We start from the raw sequence: 19,784 nt of genomic DNA, 5'->3' as shown, positions 1-19,784 counted from the left end.
GAGACGGACGACGAACGCGCATGGCGAAGGAAGAGCGAAGCGGCGAGGGCCTCTTTGGATCATCATCAATGCTTGTAACCTGCTACTGCTACAACCGTTTGGAAAAATTCTCATGGCTACCTTTTGTTGAGACTGCACACAACTGCAACACCACAACTAAATTTCGACCTGTGGGTGGTTTAGGGGCTCTTTAACCCTTTATGACACAGTGTGTACATTTGTACATCGACTAACTTTTGCCATTTCTAGGCATTAGTGGCAGGCAATAAGAGACAACACTGAGCTAATGGTATTAAGTCATCCTACCGAAAGCTTTTTATTTTACTTCTGGGTGAATACTTTGCTAAACCAATCACTTTGTAAAGGCGGTACAGTGTTTAACGAGACGCTCAACCCAGGTGTTCCAGCAGGAATTTCAAAAGGTTTTTTTTAATATTTTGGGGAATACAGTCGCCAACCGTTTATTCGGACACTTAAAATACGGACATGCTCGTTTATTCAAACACCTTTGCCGCACCCGTCACTCGTCCCATGAAAAATGAAGTATGTTACTCACGACCGACAATTCGGATGCCCCACAGTGCGCCGTTCGATTTTTCGGACTCTGGCTGGCTGATCGAGTGCGACGTTGAACGCCATGACAAGCCGTCAGCAATGTTAACAATATTTCTGCTAGGTTGCCAGAACTGAAATGCTGCACTGGCTATAGCTGGAGATCATGCCAGTGTCAAAATACATGCAGAAATTGCCGATCTCGAAGGCTATGTTTGTTGGCTACGCCCTAACGTTCCTTTTGGCTTTAGCCAGTCAAGTATCCATTGATGGCTATTGCGGCCAAACAGCAGGCCAAGCCAAGCCGAGATCAAGGTCAGCTCAGTGCGGCGTTTGAGGTGAACGACAGCGCGTACGAGTACGACGCAGATCCTAACTCGTACAAAAAGAGTACGCCAACAGAAGCACTGCAACATAGCCCAACGTCGTTCCCGTTTGGCGTTTGAGGGTTTGCTTGTCAGACGTTTCTGTGGCTAGGCCTGATCTGCGTCCCGAGCTTTGTTTCTCACTCCTCCCTTGTTTGTTGCTTGGCGTGCGAGGCCTGATCTGCTGAAGTTGCTCTGACGCCCCCTGTTCCAATGCACGCCGTCGGAACTAAAGAACACAGCAATTACAAGGCCCTGACAATGGCGAAAAAGCAGTGATTATTCACAAGGTGGAAGGCGGCCGACCTCAATCCGAAGTTGCTTGGTGTTTTCGCCCGAGTTGGGTGATAAGATCATCTGTCAGCTACTTGAACCACGCATGTGGACAGTGACTGCCGTCACGACTTGCCTCCCACACCACAGCCATCAAATGCAGATTTAGCGTAGGCCGTCGCAGTGCTATTGCCAACCCACAGGAGTGGCCAAACTTGGCTGAAATACAGGCAGACTAGGTCGCGTGTAAGCGTGCATGTGTACAGACGCACATTGACAGTTTTTTCCAGCCGCTGGGTCAGTACAGGTGCTTTTTTGTGGTGAATCCTTTCTTTCGAACTCCCGATATTCGGACTGTTCGGCGGTTCCCGCCGAGTCTGATAAATGGTCAACGACTGCACTTGCTGTCAGCAGATAACTATTGGATGTAATTTGCGTGGGCAATTGATGAATTCGTTGTATGAAAAAATATGGCATGACTAACTCTCAGTAATTAGATAACATATGTTGTAATTTCAAAACATGTGCTATAGTTTATTCAAACTTTTCTACTCGCTTTAAATTGAGTCTCCAGAACCTTCACATCAAATTGTAGATTTCAAGCATTTATAGACAGTCGATAATGCGAGTCACAGAGTTAAAGGAACAGACAACCGCTGAGAATACGAATTGAGATAAACGCACTAATAGAATTATTGTCTACTGTATGGACTAAAAGGAGCCCCGTTTTTCTGGTTAACGCAGATTTACATTTTTATTTCATCACACAAAATTACTTTTGGCGCACGTTCTCCAGCATTATACAAAGCTGCTGTTAGCCTCTAACAAGTCCCTTTAATGAATAAAAGAAAGAGACCATTCCTTCTCTTGCCAGCTGGCATAGCCAGAGTCCAGTAGAACTTTGGTGATATGTTCCTGCTTAGTATGATTTCCCATTGCCCCGCCACGGTAGTCAGTGGTTATGGCGCTCGGCTGCTGACCTGAAGGTCGCGGGATCGAATCCCGCCGCGGCGGCTGCATTTTGATGGAGGCGAAAATGTTTGAGGCCCGTGTACTTAGATTAGGTGCACGTTAAAGAACCCCAGGTGGTCGAAATTTCCGGAGCCCTCCACTACGGCGTCTCTCATATCAAATCGTGGTTTCGGGACGTTAACCCCAGATATTATTATTATTATGATTTCCCGGCTCCTACGCTCACAAACGCAAAAACTAAACGTAGCCCAATAGAGCTGTGTGTTAATGTGTTGCCGGAAATACGACTGTTTGGCGGCCATGTTCAGCACTGTGGCAAACTGTGGTCATAAGATACGTTTTGCAGCTAAAAAATCTCATTCAGGTGTGCGAAAAGACCCCTCCGTGTACTTATGAAGCCCTAAATGGCAGACTGCCGCGGCGACAGTGGCTTCTCCCCAGTGCCCGATTTCCCCCCTCCGCACCTTCTCCAATTTGCTTAATTTATCCTCTTCGTATCTTCTCCGAATTACTTGGTCGTCCCCTCTGCGTTTTCTCTGAACTGCTCGATATCCCCATTGCCTCAACTCTCTGCCAGCCACACACTGATCCAAAGTAGGCGCCACGGTGGCCATGAAAATTTTCAAAAGGCTTTCAAAAAATATCTTTTCTGCAGCACACTGGTTTCGTTCTGTGATGGCACCTCAGCATGATTTCGCTGAGCACTGCAAATCCTTCATCCGCAGCATGGCACGTACATACGCACTCGTTTCACACACTCTTGTTTGGACCCCATGACTGCAACAACAGCCGGGAGAACACTGCGGAGCTAACAATGCGGCACAACGAATAGATGCTGTCGAACACCTCCAGTCAGCAACAGTTCGGTATGAACGAGACCTGCAGAAGCGCGCATGCCGCTGCCACTACACAACACACCGCACCACGTAACCATAGCAACGCCGCAATTATGCCCAGTGCGTACGGCCGATAAGGCGTCATTTCCTCCACACTTTTCTCCCAGAGCGCGTTCGTTTTCAGGTTGCTCCGCCCACCACGCGGCGCACTTCTGGATCGCCGATGCGCGCTCACTGCCATCTTTGTGAGGACTCGACGCATTGCAACGCAGGCACTAGGGACTTCACCTTTGGTTGCCGTTACACTTGGCATTATCTTCTAAAGCCTGTTCTGCCGTGCGAGATGGCGTCATTACGAATGCACATGTCTCAAGTTACGGAGGGACATGGCACTTAAAAATGTTAAAAAATTTTTTATTTCTTCATTGATTTTGATGAAACGTCCTGATATGACAGGCCATCGTCTTCTAGTGCACCTAAGAAACATGATATTATGCCTCTCTTTTGCAGCAAGTCCTGAGTTTATGTACAGTAGAATCTCGTTAATTCGGCCCCCCGTTATTCATATAATTCGTCATTCCCCCCCACCCTCCCTTCAAAAATGTTCATAGCCCTATGGCAACAAACATTCGCTAATTTGATGCAAAATTGCATGCGCACTGGTTAATTTGGACTGGAGGCAAGCCAAAAGCGCAAAACTGAAACTGCGTCTCAGAGGCCATAATATTTATCGCATTGCATTTCCTTTGCCACACGTGCAAACTTATGGTCTCCGAGATGGGCTCCGGCAGCAACAGTGCGCTGTCGACGCCTATCGCGGAGGCCAAGGAAAACTGAATTTTTTTTGGAAAACTTATGAAAGGGTACACAAGGTGGCGTTTTGGAGCACGCATCGTCCTGTCATCGCGGAGAACAGATAACAAAGAAACAAGGCCTCCGACGGATAGCGTGCGGACCTGCCGACGTCAGTTGTGCTTTTCTTCCCCCTCTTCGGTGCGTCGCGACATATCGGAAGTTTCGGTGCACGGGGGTGTAGAGCCACAGCAGTGGCGTGATATATCACCCTGCCGCAATGTCGGAACGGGCGAAACACGCGTAGTGCGAGGCGAAGGACTTGGCAACTAAAGTGAAGATACTAAAGCACTCGAAGACTGCGCTTCCAGAGAAGAGGTGATGTGTCAGTTCAACATAAAAAGAAGCACGCTATCGACATACGTGAAAAATGAGGCTCAAATAATGGAAACGTTTGAGGGCGAGAAATTTCACACCGGACGAAAGCGATTACACACCGCAGGCCACCCACAACTGGAGGAAGCGCTGTTGCAGTGGATCGTTACTGCACGCGAGTCAAAGCTGCCGTTGAGTGGACCACTTATATGCCCGCAAGCAGAGAGGTACGCTCTACGAATGAACATAGATTCCTTCAAGGCATCCGAGGGTTGGCTTGCGCGTTTGAAAGAACGGCATGGCCTCGTGTTCAAGACCGTGTGTGGGGTGTGGGAATCGAGCGCACCCTCCCCTTTGGCGCCTCGTTCCCCAGCTAGCGCGTGTGTTGGCCCCGCGCGGCTCGAGCGCCGGGGGCCGCTGTTAATCGGCAGCGCCAGGCCTCTTTGTCTGGTGCGAGCCATGCGTCGGCTTCCCGGCACGCGGGCACGCGTCCGGGCATGCCTTGACATGCTCACATGCTCACGCCACCAAGCTAGCTTACGTCACTGCGCAACGCCTGTCCTCATTGGCCACCAGTGACAACCCCCTTCCCCCTTGAGCTCGCTTCTCTCTGGCGCGGGCTTGTAACGCAGGAGATGCTCTCAGGCTAACACAAGAGGTTGACGCGCTGCTCTAGCAGGCGGCTTCTCGTTCGTGTGCTCGACTGCTGCCCTTTGTGTGATAGTCGTAGCGCCGCTGGCAAGCGTACTCGATCGGTCTTGCGGAGTTCCCTTTACGGCCTGCAAGCCCGTGACTGTCGTACTGTGCTGCATCTTGGGTTAATAAACCCGTGTTGTTTGTTGACATCCTGCCTCGAGTGCCTTTTCTGCGCCGTGCCGGAGTCGACGAAGCCGGCCGTAGCGTCTTTGTTCGCTGCGGCAGTGGAGAGCGTCGCGTCCCTTCACAGTCGCCTCGTAGGGTAAGCTTTGTGCTAAACCTATCTCCACAGGGGAGAGGGGTGAGGTGGACGAAGAAGTTGTGAAAGACTGGCAAAACGTGCAGCTTAAGGACCACGTGGCAGCCTACGACTCGAACGACGTTTTAACGCCGACGAAACGGCACTCTTTCTAAAGCGCTGCCAGATAAAACTGTCACTTTTAAAGGGGACCCGTGCAACGGCGGACAACGAAGCAAGCAGCGGGTGACGGTGCTGTTAGCAGCAAACATGACTGGCACAGAGCGCCTTCCACTTCTGGTTATCGGGAAGGCGCTGAAGCCAAGGTGTTTCTACAACATAAAACACCTCCCCGTTGAGTACCGTGCGAATCGAAAAGCATGGATGACCTCTGAGATCTTCCGTGCCTGGCCGCAGGATCTACGTCGACGCTTCAGTGCCGAGAAACGCAAGGTGCTCTTCGTAGTGGACAATCGCAGCGCACACTGCAACCTTTCGAATCTGGAGGCAATATGGCTTGTGTTTCTTCCATCCAACACCACTGCAGTCCTTCAACCTATGGACCACGGCATCGTAGAGTATGTAAAGAAAATGTACCGCACTCAAGTGTTGCAACATATGCTTCTCTGCATGGATCGGAAGCAGCCATATAACATAACGCTTTTGAGTGCGATACATATTTTGCCACATGTGTGGTCCAATACGCCGGCACAAGTTGTGGCGAACTGTTTTCGTCACAGTGAATTTGTGCAGCCCAAGGCTTCAGAAAGCTCGGAACGCAGCCCAGAGCCCACAGCGCCAGAAGGAGAGGAGGATGATATGGCGTTCCTTGGCCTGCTTCCCTCCGAAGTGGAGCTTGCAGATTACATTACGATTGATGACGACGTTGTCGTCGCCGGTCACATGAACAATGACGAGATCATCAGTGCTGCCCTCGGTGAGACGGATGAGGCGTCCGACGAAGACCCGCGCGATGAACTACGCCCGGTGCGTCGTACCGTAAAATAAGCCACGGACGCTCTCGACATTCTAGAGGAGTTTTGTTACGATGTCCCAAGAAATACTCTTGCTCCAGAGGGTTTGTCACATGCCCGCAAACTAGTCCTTGCCACCCAGCTGTCCACAAAAAAACAAACAAGCATCACTGACTACTTCTCAAAATAAAGGTATGCGATAAAGGAATTGAAAATGTGCGTTTTTGTTATGCATTCGTTAATTCGACATTCGGATAATTTGGGCATTTTTTTTTCACTCCCTTGAGATCCGAATTAACGAGGTTTTACTGTAGTAGGTGATAGCTGCAAGCAGGTATGTCCTCGATCTGTCGCTCTTGGGGACACTATCATTTTCGCGAGATTTCGCATCGTGTTGTACCGCGATTGTTACATGCACTGTGCAGAGGTGAGCTTGTTAAGCGGTTAGCAACACGGCAGTTTTGTTCATGGACGGGATGAGTCACACGTGATCTTGCAAACGTATGTGACAGTATCCCAAATGCATCTGCAAGATATCACTTCAGCTCTTCGGCAAAAATGGCCCCATATTTCCAAGCGGCAATGCAGAAAGAACCGACGTTCACGCAACGCGAAGTTTCATTTGCAGCCATAACGGCAGCGTTTCTTTACATTAACACTGGCTATCCTAGCGTTCGATTTCACAATTTTCAGGCATCTGCGGGTTGACTCGGAATTTCAACACACGTGACCACAACGTTGTTTCCTGTCAGGACCAGAACTGGCTGACCTCTGCCTGCCAGCGAACTGCCAGAAGTCCAAAAATCAGAGCCCCACCATGTTTTTTGAGAAATAAATGTTTCTTGCACATGCACCTGAATATGGGCTTGTCAACCTCAATTTTTACTGGGTTCGGGTCATACGCTTTCCCGAAAGGTATGTTTATTTTTCGAGTTTTTTCAACGAGATTCTACTATACGTGAGGGCTTCTGCATTTTGGTCCCATCGAAATGAATATTCGTCCCCATCATAGCAAGAGGCATGTAATTTTCCTGCAACGGGCTCGGTGAAAAAAACAACACAAAAAGACTTGCCTGCTTGCAGAACTCCTGGACAGTCCGCTGTCCATCAATAAAGCTCTCAAAGAACGATGCTTCCTTCTGGAGCTGCCCGGATGTCAGTAACCTGCATACACCCGAGGTGCAACAGTCATCACTAACACGCTGGCGCACGTGAAATGCAAGAGTGAAAAGGCGTGGCAATCTCAAGTGGGTATGGTAGGGTAAATGGGTTGTGTTGGATTCAGCTTTATATATTAGGAGCTGTTCCATATATTATTGTGAAATTTTGCGTGTTGAATAAGAAAGCTAAGGACCTTCACGTTGTGCAATTTTTACCCCCTAGCTTTTACTTTTTTGTATTTGAGTATCAAATTTCGGGCTAGGGTGTAAAATGAACATACTTTTTCTCAGAAAGAAAAAAAAGCATTATGACTGTAAAATTTCGCACGATAATTACACATGGTAGTGGTATTAATCTCTAGCTAAAAGAACGGGTTCCTACATTTACTTCACAAGAAAAGAATACTGTCCTCATTTGTCAAATGCCGTAAGAAGGACGTTCCAATTAATCTTTATTTTGCTTATTATAACTTGCATAATTCCTCAAAGTTTTAGGTTCAGGCTACTTGGAACGGATTAAAGTATAATTTGAGAAAATTTCAGCAAAATCGCTCTGATAGTTTTCCAGAAAAGGTGCATCAAGTTACAAAAATTTTCAAAAAACTGATGGCGAGAAAAACACACTTCCATGTTTAAAAACACGCACGGAAGGTGCTCATAACATAAACCAATGACTACGCTACATAAGCATCCCTGGTGGGAAAATTTGATCAGAACTTGTGAAAATGGCAGGAAATGAATATATTAAACCAATCTGGCCATATTTGTTACAAAAGAATACATACACGCTGAAACAATTGCGGAAAACATGTGAACAAACCCTTGCATCTTATCTGTCAGAAGGCATGGTTTTTGGTGCCATTTTTACGGGGCTTCCGAGCGTTCCTACATGCTCGTTCATGCACAGTTTTGATCCTCAGAGTATTGTTTTTTAGTAATGAAACTAAAAATTATGTTTTTGGTCAATCCACCCTACCATCCCTTTAAAGGGACCGACAACCAATTTTTGTTGAAACCGTTTCCCTCAGTGGAGCATAAGGCTAAATAGTCGGTGTCTCATCATGGAATGGTAATGCATTAAACACTGTGAAACGTTCTCTATCGGAACCTTTTAATCTGCAGCGTCTACGAAGTCATACATGCAACACATGCTGCAAACTGGTAGATGACAGTGATAGCGATCATACACCGGCAAACAGGTGAGGCTCTACCAATGAGGCCTGTGTTGTAGTGGTTCGTGTTCACATGCCACGGTACACTGCATGTCCGAGCACACCGCGAGCATGTACCGGGGCTCGATACAGTTTTCTGGTTCCACTAGTTGCCACAAAGGCAGCGCCAACGCCTTTCAAGAGAAGCTTTCAGGCCTCACAAATTGGCGTTGTGGGTGTGGCCGCAAAGAAACCCGGCACCCTAATGCTTTCATGAAAATCTTAAGCAGTCATAGCAAGAACTCTCTGCTGGAAGAATTTTCACGAAGAACTTCTTGCTGGGCTAGTTGATGCATGTTATGAAAGGAATAGAATGCGTACGAGATGAACGCAAGAAGCTACACGGACAAGCGTTTTTACTATGAAACGAGAAACAATGCTAAGAATTCTTCAAAAATCAGGATGACAAATCAAGAATGCTAGGCCCTCCAACAGAGTTCAGAGTGCCTTACAAAACAAACGGAATCAAAATTCATCCGCTAGAATCTAAGATATCCGCTCCCTGAGCTCAGTAGCATGCCAAAAAGAAAAGCAGTACAGCATAACCTCATTACAACAGACCTACATAGTGAAGCGGATTTTGGTCTGTTGTAAAAGGAGTATGTAAAATTCAAGTACTGTTACAACAGAGTTCTATGTAAACACTGAATGGGTCTGTTATAACCGGAGAGAATTATGAGTCACAAACATGGTCTTATTTTTAACCGGGGACCAAAAAAAAATGCGATTTTTGGAAAATTGCATTTTCAGTTTTCTGTAGCCCATTTTCTATCTGATTCCAAAATATCTGCAATGAAAACTACGTAGAAGTGCTATAAAAATTTTTCTTTGCGTCTGCCGACTTTGCGAAAATTGCGAGCAGCGACCGCTCCGAGCAGCGACCGCTCGGAGAAGCGGTGGCAGCGGCTTGCAATTTCACGTGTCAGCGTCCCAAAACGCAACACCAAGCACGCTGCGCGCCGATTTTTCGTCGCTACAGCTAGGCATAGCTGATCATTGACAGACCGGAGATCGGCGGGCTTCGTTCTTAAATCGGTATGTCGATATCTGCGGTGCGCTGCTCCCGTCCCGAAAGTATGCTAAGCGATGTTTGAAGTCGAAAGTTAATGACCGTGGTGGAAAAGTCCGCTCTAAAGGAGTCCTGACCACCTTGCTGGCCTGACATTTTAGTAAATTAGATCCGAATGTCCGTTGTACCAGAATCCGTTGTAAACGAAGCTCAATCAATGGAACAAATACGGAGGTCGGCATAAAGCTGCAAATTGGTATGTAATATCCGAATGTCTGGTGTAAACAGATCCGTTGTAACGAGGTTATACTGTATTGAGAAAACTGCTCTCAAGTTTGTTGGGCCTTTCTGTACCAATAGCTCACATAACTTTTTTTTTTTTGCCACTGCGAAGTAGAACTGAATTGTCCAGAAACAGTCTATTTTCCCTCAACAATTGAACAGTGGAATGCATTGCCAGAAATATCTGCTTTTTGCCCATGACCGATTTCCTCTCTGCATTTGTCATGTGACATTATCACCAGTCCTGCCATTGCCCATGTCAGGCTGCAGCATGAGGAAATAAAAATTACTGGGGGCCTGAGGTCCTTTGTAAGAGTACCACACGCCACATTTTTAAGCTCCCTGCCTGGTGAAGCACCTGATCGGACGCCTTAATAAATAAACAAACAAATAAAGGCAATGGCTTGACTGTGGCAACACACCTCATGTACACTACAATGTAGTCTGAGTAGCCCTGGTCATTGAAGATCTTGAGCAGGTCCTCCAGGCTGATGTTGTTCTCGATCCTCTTCAGAACATCCATGAACTGCGAACACGGCAAAAAGAAAAGCAAACGCACGTGGTCAGAAAAAAAAAATGAAACCTACACCTCTCTTCATACCACTCCTGGACGAATTGTACTAGCACGGCCCGTGAAATCTGTACAGTTGTATGGAACACCACAAACTTACACGCAATGTGAAATGCTCACCAGCAATGACAGATTTCATTTTATTTTACCATGGCCGAACTGAAAATCCCGTGAGCACTGTCTTACGGCCTTCGCTATCGAGTTGAACGCAATGGTAGCGTGTCTCCGTGGTTAGCGCCACAGCTCACCGCAAGGGGTGCAGCAACCCTGCCGCAGCTATAGGCGTTTCTGCTTGCTGCTTGCCGAGAAGGACGCGAGTGCATGCTCGCGTCTACTTTTGCATGGACCACAGTCACGAACGCAACGGCCTGGTCGCATCGACAACACGGCGGTGCGGCGGGAGTTGGATACAGACACACTGCGAATGCCGTTACACGGAACGGCCCCGCACCTTTCAGTCCTGCCGTGATTTTACCTTTCGCTGTTGCAGAGAAGCTGGACCTCATCCGTGCAGAGACATACGCTCCTGCAGTGCCATGGTCAAGCTACACCAATCCTTTGTCTACATTTTGCACGTAATGTGCACCTAAACCTGATGGAAAGACAAGAATTTCCAGCGACAGCAATGTTTAGTGTCCACGGCTGCGGTACAGCGGTTACTGTCGCGGCAGTCGCATCCCGGTCGCGGATCCCGGTCGCGGCAGTCTCATTTAGATGAAGGCAAAATGCTAGAGGCCTGCGTACTGTGCGATGTCATGCGCAGTAAGGGTGGTCACGCCGCACACCACCACCGGATTGAACTCCGCCATAAGATGCTTCGCATCTAAAAACAAACACTGAGACTGGGTAGAGAAACTAAATTTCTCCAACGCGCACCCAGAGACTGGTACACAAGTGCTTTTGCTTTGAACACTCTTCACAATGCAGCTGTCGAAGCTGGGAATCCAACCCGAGACCTCTTGCGAGGTAGCACAACACTACAGACCTCCCTGAGCCACCTCGGCAGACAAAACTGGTTGGGTTAACAAGCCATCACACCGACCAGCGCTCACGCGACATGTGACTTACGGTGTCGTGGAAGTCCTCGATGGTGAAGCGCTGGAAGCCGAGCGAGACCAAGACCTCCTTGCTGTTTTCGGCGACTTTCTTGAACCTGAGTGACGCAAGAATGCGAAGAATTAAAATCAAGTTTTGAGGTTTCTAATTCTAAAGCCACATCTGCCATATAATTACAGAGCAGACTTGGTGGAAGGCAAAGTAATTTTGAACACCCCGGCTCTTCCATTAACACGCACTTTTTGTTCATCTCCCACTAATCCTCCGCGCTGAAGTGGATAACAGAGTTCGTACAGGTTTCCAACAACAGAATTGAAGTACTTATCGAAGATTTTTTAAGAACGCGGAGCAGCATCCCAAGCAAGAATTCTTTTGCAACAACGCTATTTCCAAAGCACTATGGACAACATCGCTACGGGTGTGCGAATATTCGGAATTTCGAATATTTTTCGAATAGTGTTTGCTATTCGATTCGATTCGCACTGGAATTTTACTATTCGAACTATTCGAACTTCCCAAAAACAAGAACAGTCAACGTCCGATTGAAAGTGACCCTTTCAGATTTTCAATATGCTTCACCTTATTACACTCTCGTATTGCAACAAAGCTGCCTTTCAAGCTCCGTTATGGTCGAACTTCGCCAAGACACCTTCAACGTCCGATTGGAAGTAATCCCTAGATTTTCAATATGCTTCACCTCATCACACCCCGGTGTTGCAGCAAAGCTGCCTTTCAAGCTCCGCTACGGTCGCAAATGTATTAACTCAAGAAAACGCTGGTTCCAACATGGAGATGAAAGATGTGGCAGAGGTGGGGGCTCAATTAATGCTGTTTTGGACCTGAAATTTGGGAAGGAAGTCCAAAAAATCGGAAGACGAAGCTTTTTAGCATCCAAAATTTCAGATGTTCTTATATATCGACATCTACGAGGCAGATTTGGAACTCCGCACTTCAAGGGAGCAGACCCTTGTCCGCCACATCAGTTGGGCTTCCACAGAAACTGGAAGAGGAGGAGAGGCTGAGGAAATGGCATCTTTGCCTATCAGGTGTAAAGTATTGTCAGCAACACTTTGGTGGCACCAAATCATGTACATAAATACAATTCGGCCTCTACATTGCCTCATTCATCCTTGATAAGACAACTATGAAACACCAACCCGGCAGCACTTCATCAACCTAGCAATAAGAAACACTTTCATGTTGCTATTTCATAAGAATATGCTTAGGAATGCTCTCTAACTTTCTTTTCTGCAATTTCGCTGTCGAAGTATTCGAAAAGTATTCAAGAAATATTCAAAAAATATTCGATTCGATTCGCACTCACCCTTCAATATTCGAATTCGCTTCGCACCCAAACTGTTGCTATTCGCACAGCTCTAATTATCGCCCTTGAAGTGCAAGAACTAGATCAGAATGTCAAATTTTGATCACTTCAGGTTCCTAACATGTCCCAAGTTGACTACATAAATGCAGCTGCTGGAACATCTGTTGTACAATAAAAGCGCATTAATTTGGATTTAACGGGACTGGAAAAAAAAATGTCTGAATTAACCGAATGCAGAATTATCGAAAGTATCGAGAAAACAACAAAACAAATGTCTGTTACTTCAACACACTTTCATTTTCTTGATGAATGCGTAAATCCTGTATTTTTTGGGCATAAGAGCAGAGAAAAGCCTCGATATCGTCATCCTGCGACTTCGTTCTCAACGAGACCACGGCGAAGGACTGCCATGCTTAACCCCTTGAGGGTTTTCTCCTCACATGTACGGCAGAAGCTTCCTGGTACCAAAGGGTTTTCGTCGTACATGTACGGCATAGCATTTATTTTTAAAACGCGCGCCTTTTTCGATGATTTCTCTTGCTTGGCTTGTGCTGCCACACTTCGGGAATACGTGGAATTTTTTTCACGTGCCGATGTCTCTCCGTTGTATTTTTTTCGTGCTTCCCAAAACGGCGCGCCTGCTATCGCTTGCCCATCCGAGCGCGTTCGTGGTGCAGCTGGTTTAAAGTGCGTGCTTTTTTCGATCATTTCTCTTGCTTTGCATGTGCTGCCACGCTTCGGGAATGCGTGAAATTCTTTTCATGCGCCGATGTCTCTCCATTGTTACTTTTTTTATGCTTCGCAAATCGGCGCGCCACGCGCTGGCTATCGGTTGCGCAACCGAGCGCGCCCGCTGCGCAGTTGGTTTCAAACGCGCACCTTCTTCGATCATTTCACTTGCTTGGAATGTGCTGCCATGCTTCGGGAATACATGGAATTTTTTTAATGCGCCGATGTCCCTCCGTCTTTTTTTTCGTGCTTTCCAAAGAAGCGTGGCAGCTTTCAGTTGAACGCGCGCACGCTCTGGCTGGTTTCGGTTTTGTCCTTCGCGTGGTTTTCGCTTCTTGTGCCCGCAAAGCTGATGGCTGTTTGGTTTCTAATCTCTCAAAACGTGACCGCTTGTTACTCTCTCGTTTATTGCTCCCCCGGGGTGCGATTACATCTGTTTCCGTGCGGCGCCAAATTACACAAACGACGCCGCCGTGTTGAGTTTCCTGTTTTGGGGCCTCGGAAAAACTAATTACGTCTTGTTGGTGATAAGACGAAGGATTACTGTAATTTTTTCACTCATTGTGCTTTCCGGACGGGCGCACAACCATAGAGTTTTCTTCCGTGCGCTCACTGATGCAGTTCGCTTACGCTATGGAAGCGCGCACCGGTTGCTTTGCTGCCGGTGAGTCGAGCAGCGATTCTTCTGATGCAAACTATTCCCCAAATGCCAAATCAGAATCTGATTCATTGGATTTCAGTTTGTCAGATGAGGATTTTTTAACGAGTTCAGACTCCGATGACGATCAAGAAGCGACATCTGAAAAGCGTGTGCGGCGAGCCATGCTTCAAAGACTATCGTATACGTTGCGACGAGTTGCTTCGAGCGAGGAGGCCAGCGTAAGCACGGCGAGTGGCAGACCGATCGCAAGCAGAACCTACGGCAGCGGGAGCTCGCGCAATAGCTACTCTGCTCGAAAGAGCTGTGAAGGAGAAACTTATGGCGCTGGCTCATTTTAGTGGAAGTGGCTACTAGAAGAACAATTTGCCTCTTTTGTGTGCAATTTTGATTGCATTTCGTTACCTCTTTCATAAATAAACATCCAATTTTAACTTTAAACTTCGTTTTTCTCAAAACACACTTTTTGGCAAATTTTTAAGGGTGCCCCTCTTGTTTTTCGCACTTCTAATGCTTGGATCTGCATGAAATTTTGCCCCAATTTTCTCTAAGGTCTGAGGAGTGCAGTTATCTCCTCCAAATCTCAATATTATTTATGCATATTAAAAATATTTAAAAGGTAAACATCTACTGTGGTCTGAAAAATATGGACTTCCCATGTTCGAATTTTTCACGTCTAGTAAATGTTTTGTATGCACTTTCTGGATAGTTTTCGGCACTCTACAGTTCAAACGGAACAATATGAGCCATCAATTGTCAAAATGTGTAGAAGCTGAAGGATCGAAAAAGCGGGGCTACAAGGCCTATGTTTCACACTTTTGTCATGGTGCAGAACAAAAAGTATGCAACTTGCAAGAAAACTAATTAGATATTTGAAATCAGCATAAACATCTCTACAAACAGCCCAAGTTTCATCACTCAAGGGTGAATATTATCTTCGAGTAGCATCTCCCCTTAACGCTATTGTGTTACAACATAAATTCAGTGAATCCTTGCATATCCATTTCCTGAACCAACAAAAAAGGCAAAGTGAAAGCACGTGCCTTGTGTACTCCTCCTTGTCGTTCAACAGGCTTTCGAGGTACGCGAAGCTGAACGCGCGGAAGAAGCAGTTGCCGTCCGGCCGTGTCTTGCGGATGTGGCTGTACTTGCTGCGGAGGTCCTGCACAGTCAACCAGAGAGCGAACCATTTCAAAATTACAGCACATGAAGACTGTCAACCACACTATTACGACACGTAGCTTGAATCCTTCGAGAGTGCCTCGTATGATTACGGAACCTTTAAAGGAGGATGCTGAGCATTAAAACATTTCTAAAATTCTAGGTCAATTTCTATGAAACTTGCCGAGCTTATGCATATTTGTGCACACATTTCAAACACACTTAAACCTCGATATAACGAACGCAGATAAAACGAAATATCGGTTATAACGAAGTAAATGAGGAATAGTTTGCAATACATACAGTGTTAGGAATATACCTGTATAACGAATTTTCGGATATAACGAAGTTATGTTCGTGTAAGATGTAACCTCGTCATAATGAGGTTTGAGTGTAGGAAATAACTTTTCTCGTGCAACATATAGTTTTTAAAAATACCAAGCATTTCAAGTGGTTTTTTTTTTGTGAGCAAGGTTTTTTTTTTCTAAACAGAATTACGAAGTAAACTGGCATGTCACAACAATTTAGAATGATACCTGTATGCAATACAACAAGAATGGATGTTCTAAACCCACTTGAACAAAAGTTTTGGTATGTTTAACATTCGTGAGTGACTCAACGTCAAGCTGAAACTTTTTTTACACAAGTGAAAGGCCCATTCACCAAGGACGGTATGTTGGGCTCGATGGCATTCCTACAAACTTCAGCACATTCACCGCTATTTCGAGGGTAAAATTTAAGCTGAATTCTTAGGTTATCACAGAGTTCGGTAGTGTGCCACGGGTAGATGCGAAGGCACAATAGAATTTACATTGTGCTGAGCCTCACTACGGGCCCCACTTAATCAGGGCTGTCCTTGAACAGATTTTGGGCCGAAGCTTCTCTCTGAATAAAGAAGGCAATGCGTTTCAACAAGTTGCTACAAGGAGCTGCTCGAGAAATGAACCTTTGCCCAAGTGCTTGTAGTCACCATAGGCACACAGCCATGAAAGTTTTTCTCAAGAAACACAAATACTATCATCGAAGCACTGTTATTGCTTAGGTAAACAGGTGGCACTGCCAACTGCTTTAGCGAGTCGAGATGGGGTTGACTGGCATCACATTCTAGTGCCAAATTTCAATAGCGGAGTTGTAGAAAGGGACGAGAAGAGAGCAGAGTGGGTCAGGGAACGAACGGGCGTTAAAGGGGTGGTGCCACCATGTTTGTGGCTTGCGCGTTCTTTGCTGTAAGCGTTTCCTATAGCTCCAGGAAGCATGATGCACGCACCAAGATTCATGTATTCTCGCTAAATAATTTAATATAGCCCTTTGATGCGGACAACTTTCGGTTTCGGTTTCTGGGCGCCGAGGTTGGGCAGTGACGTAGAAGTGTAGGAGGCTTGGTCACATGACCACACAAGGCTGTGACGCACTTCGCCAGGAAGCGATCGAAACTCGGCGAGTGATGTAGCAACCGATGCTTTACCGGTACTGTGGTGAACTAGAATATACTCTAGTTCACTACAGCCGGTACGTACGTTGCGGAGGTGGCAAAGGTCCGGAGGTCACTCACGTCACTACAGCAGACCTGGTGTGACGTCACTACAACTTTCGTTGCCTTTCCTATACATCTACGTCAGAGTTGGCGCGCTAGCGATGGGCTTCGATCGAGAGAATGGGCATTTAGGTACACTTTGGAAGCGAATTAAAATATATTCCAAACGTTTGCTGTGTCCGACCCTTCGTGTGGAGTGTCCTTGCATACAGAGGCAACCCACAACAGGCTTGTTATAGCCTCGAAATTTGATGGCACCACCCCTTTAAGGGCATCTTAGTCGAAATCAAGAAGAAATGGGCGTGGGCAGGGCATGTAGCGCGTAGGAAAAATAACCGCTGGTCATTAAAGGGACACTGAAGTGAAACAATGAATCAGTTTAGACTGATAAATTACTCTGTGGAAACTCTTATTGTCATTAATTTCAGTGCCATTGGTTCATTAACAAGAGAAAATCGATGTCGAAGTTTCATATTTAAATATTGCGCCAGAATCTCCGGACATGACGTCGGGGTTTTCAAACCGCTTTCTTTTTTTTGCGACATTGGTTCCACAAAATATCCTGAAACTTCATATGCTACATCTCTGGCCCATGCAGCGGATAACGTACCGCATGTTGACCTGCTGAGAACTAAGTTGGCCCTGGTGGGAACCGAAAGGGAAGCTGAGCGGGTTGTGACGCGGGTGACGGCTAGCGATGTTGGCATGCCCATTTTTCGGGTATCTATGACATTACGGCGATTGGTGCTGGAACTTCAAGACAGTAAACTTACAGCGCGAGGACACCAAGACAAGAAAGAGGACAACACACTGCGCTGTGTGTCGTTCCCTTCAACTTCAAGGTGGTGTGGCCACCCACATTTTTCTTTTTGCGCGTTTTCTCCCTTATCAAGCGCCTTCTCGCAGCAAGTGGGATGATTATGGTATTGTGAAAGAGGAATTTACAAATACGAGAGCGTAAAAGAGTGGCTTCCTAGAAAAGGCAAGCATGCGAGGAGGAGGCAGATAGTTAAGTGGACAGATGAGATTAAGGAGGGATACTGCTCTTTAATCTAAAAAAAAAAAAAAGTTATCGATTTTGACGAAACTTGCCAAGTTCGTGTATACAGTAGACCCTCATTAAACGGAACTTGAAGCTACGTTTAACAGGAGTTCCGTTTACTGAGAGACAAACGGAAGCGCAGAATTCAAGTATGAACCAATTGTATCAGGGAAAGTTGTTCCATTTAACACTTTCCTGTTACGATCAATTACGATCAAGATATTTCCGTTTATTGAAAGTTTACTATATTTGCGCGGTGATTTCCACTACGCAATTATTTTTCTAGCGCATGATGTAGTTTTTTAAATATGTAACATTTTGTGCTTTTTGGGAGCAAGATTTTGTCCTGAATAGAGAAAGTTGCAAAGTAAATCAGCAAATCAGAATAATCTGAAATTAGAACCGCGTGCAATAGAACAAAAATGGATGTTGTAAACACAACTGAACAAGAAGTTCAACATTGAAGGATTGGGAAAAACTGACGAAAACATTGAAATTGTACTCGGAAGACTCGACCGTTCCGATTAAACAGAGCTTATTTTACGTATTTTTTAACAGTTCGCTGTATTTTTAGTGAATTTTCAGCACACGGCGGCCGCGCGCGAGCACGAGCTGCGACGATACATTCACCAAGGCGCATGTAGGGTGCACGTGTTCCCGTCCTCGTCTTCCCTTTCTCCACCTCTCCTTGACATCCCCCTCTCCGCCTTTCACAAAAGTGATGATGCTTTACCCCAGCCAGAACCATTGTCCGCTGCCAGTGCTGCTCGTTTGTGGTTCTGAGAACCATGCCGCTAGACGCGGCTGTTTGTGAAAAACGTATTAAATTCATGATTTTCCTCTAGTTTCTGCCTGCAATGAAGGTCGTGTCTATCGATTTCAGCAGCCAAGCTTTGAATATGGCTGAAAATCTTGGCGGCAATAATTTTGTTCAGTATCCCTTTAACGAACGAGTGGATGTCAATCTGGAATTTCAGTCATGAATGTTCAACGTGGCATAAAATTTTGTTCAAACGGGCTTAGAATGTCCATACCCATTTTCTTGCACACAGTTCTCATCCCAGATTATTGTGATATGCCGATTTACTTTGAGACTTTCTCAGTTTAGGAAAGAATTGTGCTCCCGTAAAGCATATGAAATCTTGATACTTTAAAACCTACACATTGAACTGAAAAAACAATTGCGTACTTGAAATCAGTCCACAAATCAACATAATATCAGCAAGTTTCATAAAAACCAATGAATAAAGAATTTTAGAAAAAGTTCCAAAGTTGAGTGTCTCCCCTTAGGAAGCTCGTGGGGATAACGTGGCTGCAGCAAGCACAGGTCCGTGTTAATTGGTGAAACAAGGGAAGAAGCCTCTACCCTGAAGTGGGCGTAGCCAGCTGATGATGACAACTATCAAACAAAAACACCTTACCTTGACTTTCTGCTGGTAGACTTCGTCGTCTCGGGCGTACTCTTTCTCGAGGATGGCCAGGTCTTGCTTCGTGTCCACCAACGGTATGCGCTCAGCAATCTGAAGAGCGAGGCGTCGCCGCAAAAGCGTGCATTACAGACAAGCATTAACTCTGCAGAACACAACGAACCGCAATCGTCACGCACACAGAGAGTAGTGATAAAGTAGGTCAACTCGGCAGTGAATTGCTGTTAACGCAAGAAAGCACAAGACAAAAATACAGGTGCAGTTTAGAGAGAGTTGCCAGTACCGCTTATAACAAGCTGATCTAGGCTTCTTTCTTAACTGAGTAGCTTGCAGAATTTTCTAGTCACTTGCTGCATTTTCTGAGCTTATTCGCTATTTTCCTACAAATATAGGTATTTTAGTGCTTGTCAAGTTCAGTAATAGTGCATCTGTTAATGACACTGTATAGCTGCACGTTGATATCAAACATACACTGGAGAAGTCGACAAATACTGCTACTCATGTGCTGGTAAATATGCATTAAACAGAGCGGAGACCACACTGGAGA

The 19,784-nt window shown here is 46.0% G+C and overlaps 2 protein-coding genes across 5 annotated transcripts in view; both read right to left on the bottom strand.

The window, feature by feature from the left end:
* LOC119374803 (uncharacterized) overlaps positions 1-19,784 on the bottom strand; it is a 122,248-nt gene that overhangs the window by 71,385 nt on the left and 31,079 nt on the right. The gene's annotated exons all lie outside the window — the stretch shown is intronic.
* Positions 1-19,784, bottom strand: part of LOC119375512 (ubiquitin thioesterase OTUB1-like) — a 60,882-nt gene that overhangs the window by 38,393 nt on the left and 2,705 nt on the right. The window contains 2 exon segments of the mRNA XM_049420347.1: positions 15,117-15,235; positions 19,232-19,330. Of these exon segments, the coding sequence (XP_049276304.1) occupies positions 15,117-15,235; positions 19,232-19,330 (218 nt within the window).

Source organism: Rhipicephalus sanguineus, chromosome 11 (assembly GCF_013339695.2).
Source record: "Rhipicephalus sanguineus isolate Rsan-2018 chromosome 11, BIME_Rsan_1.4, whole genome shotgun sequence".
Taxonomy (NCBI): Eukaryota; Metazoa; Arthropoda; class Arachnida; order Ixodida; family Ixodidae; genus Rhipicephalus; species Rhipicephalus sanguineus.
The sequence above is the reverse complement of the archived record's forward strand: the minus strand, read 5'-3'. Positions and strand labels throughout refer to the sequence as shown.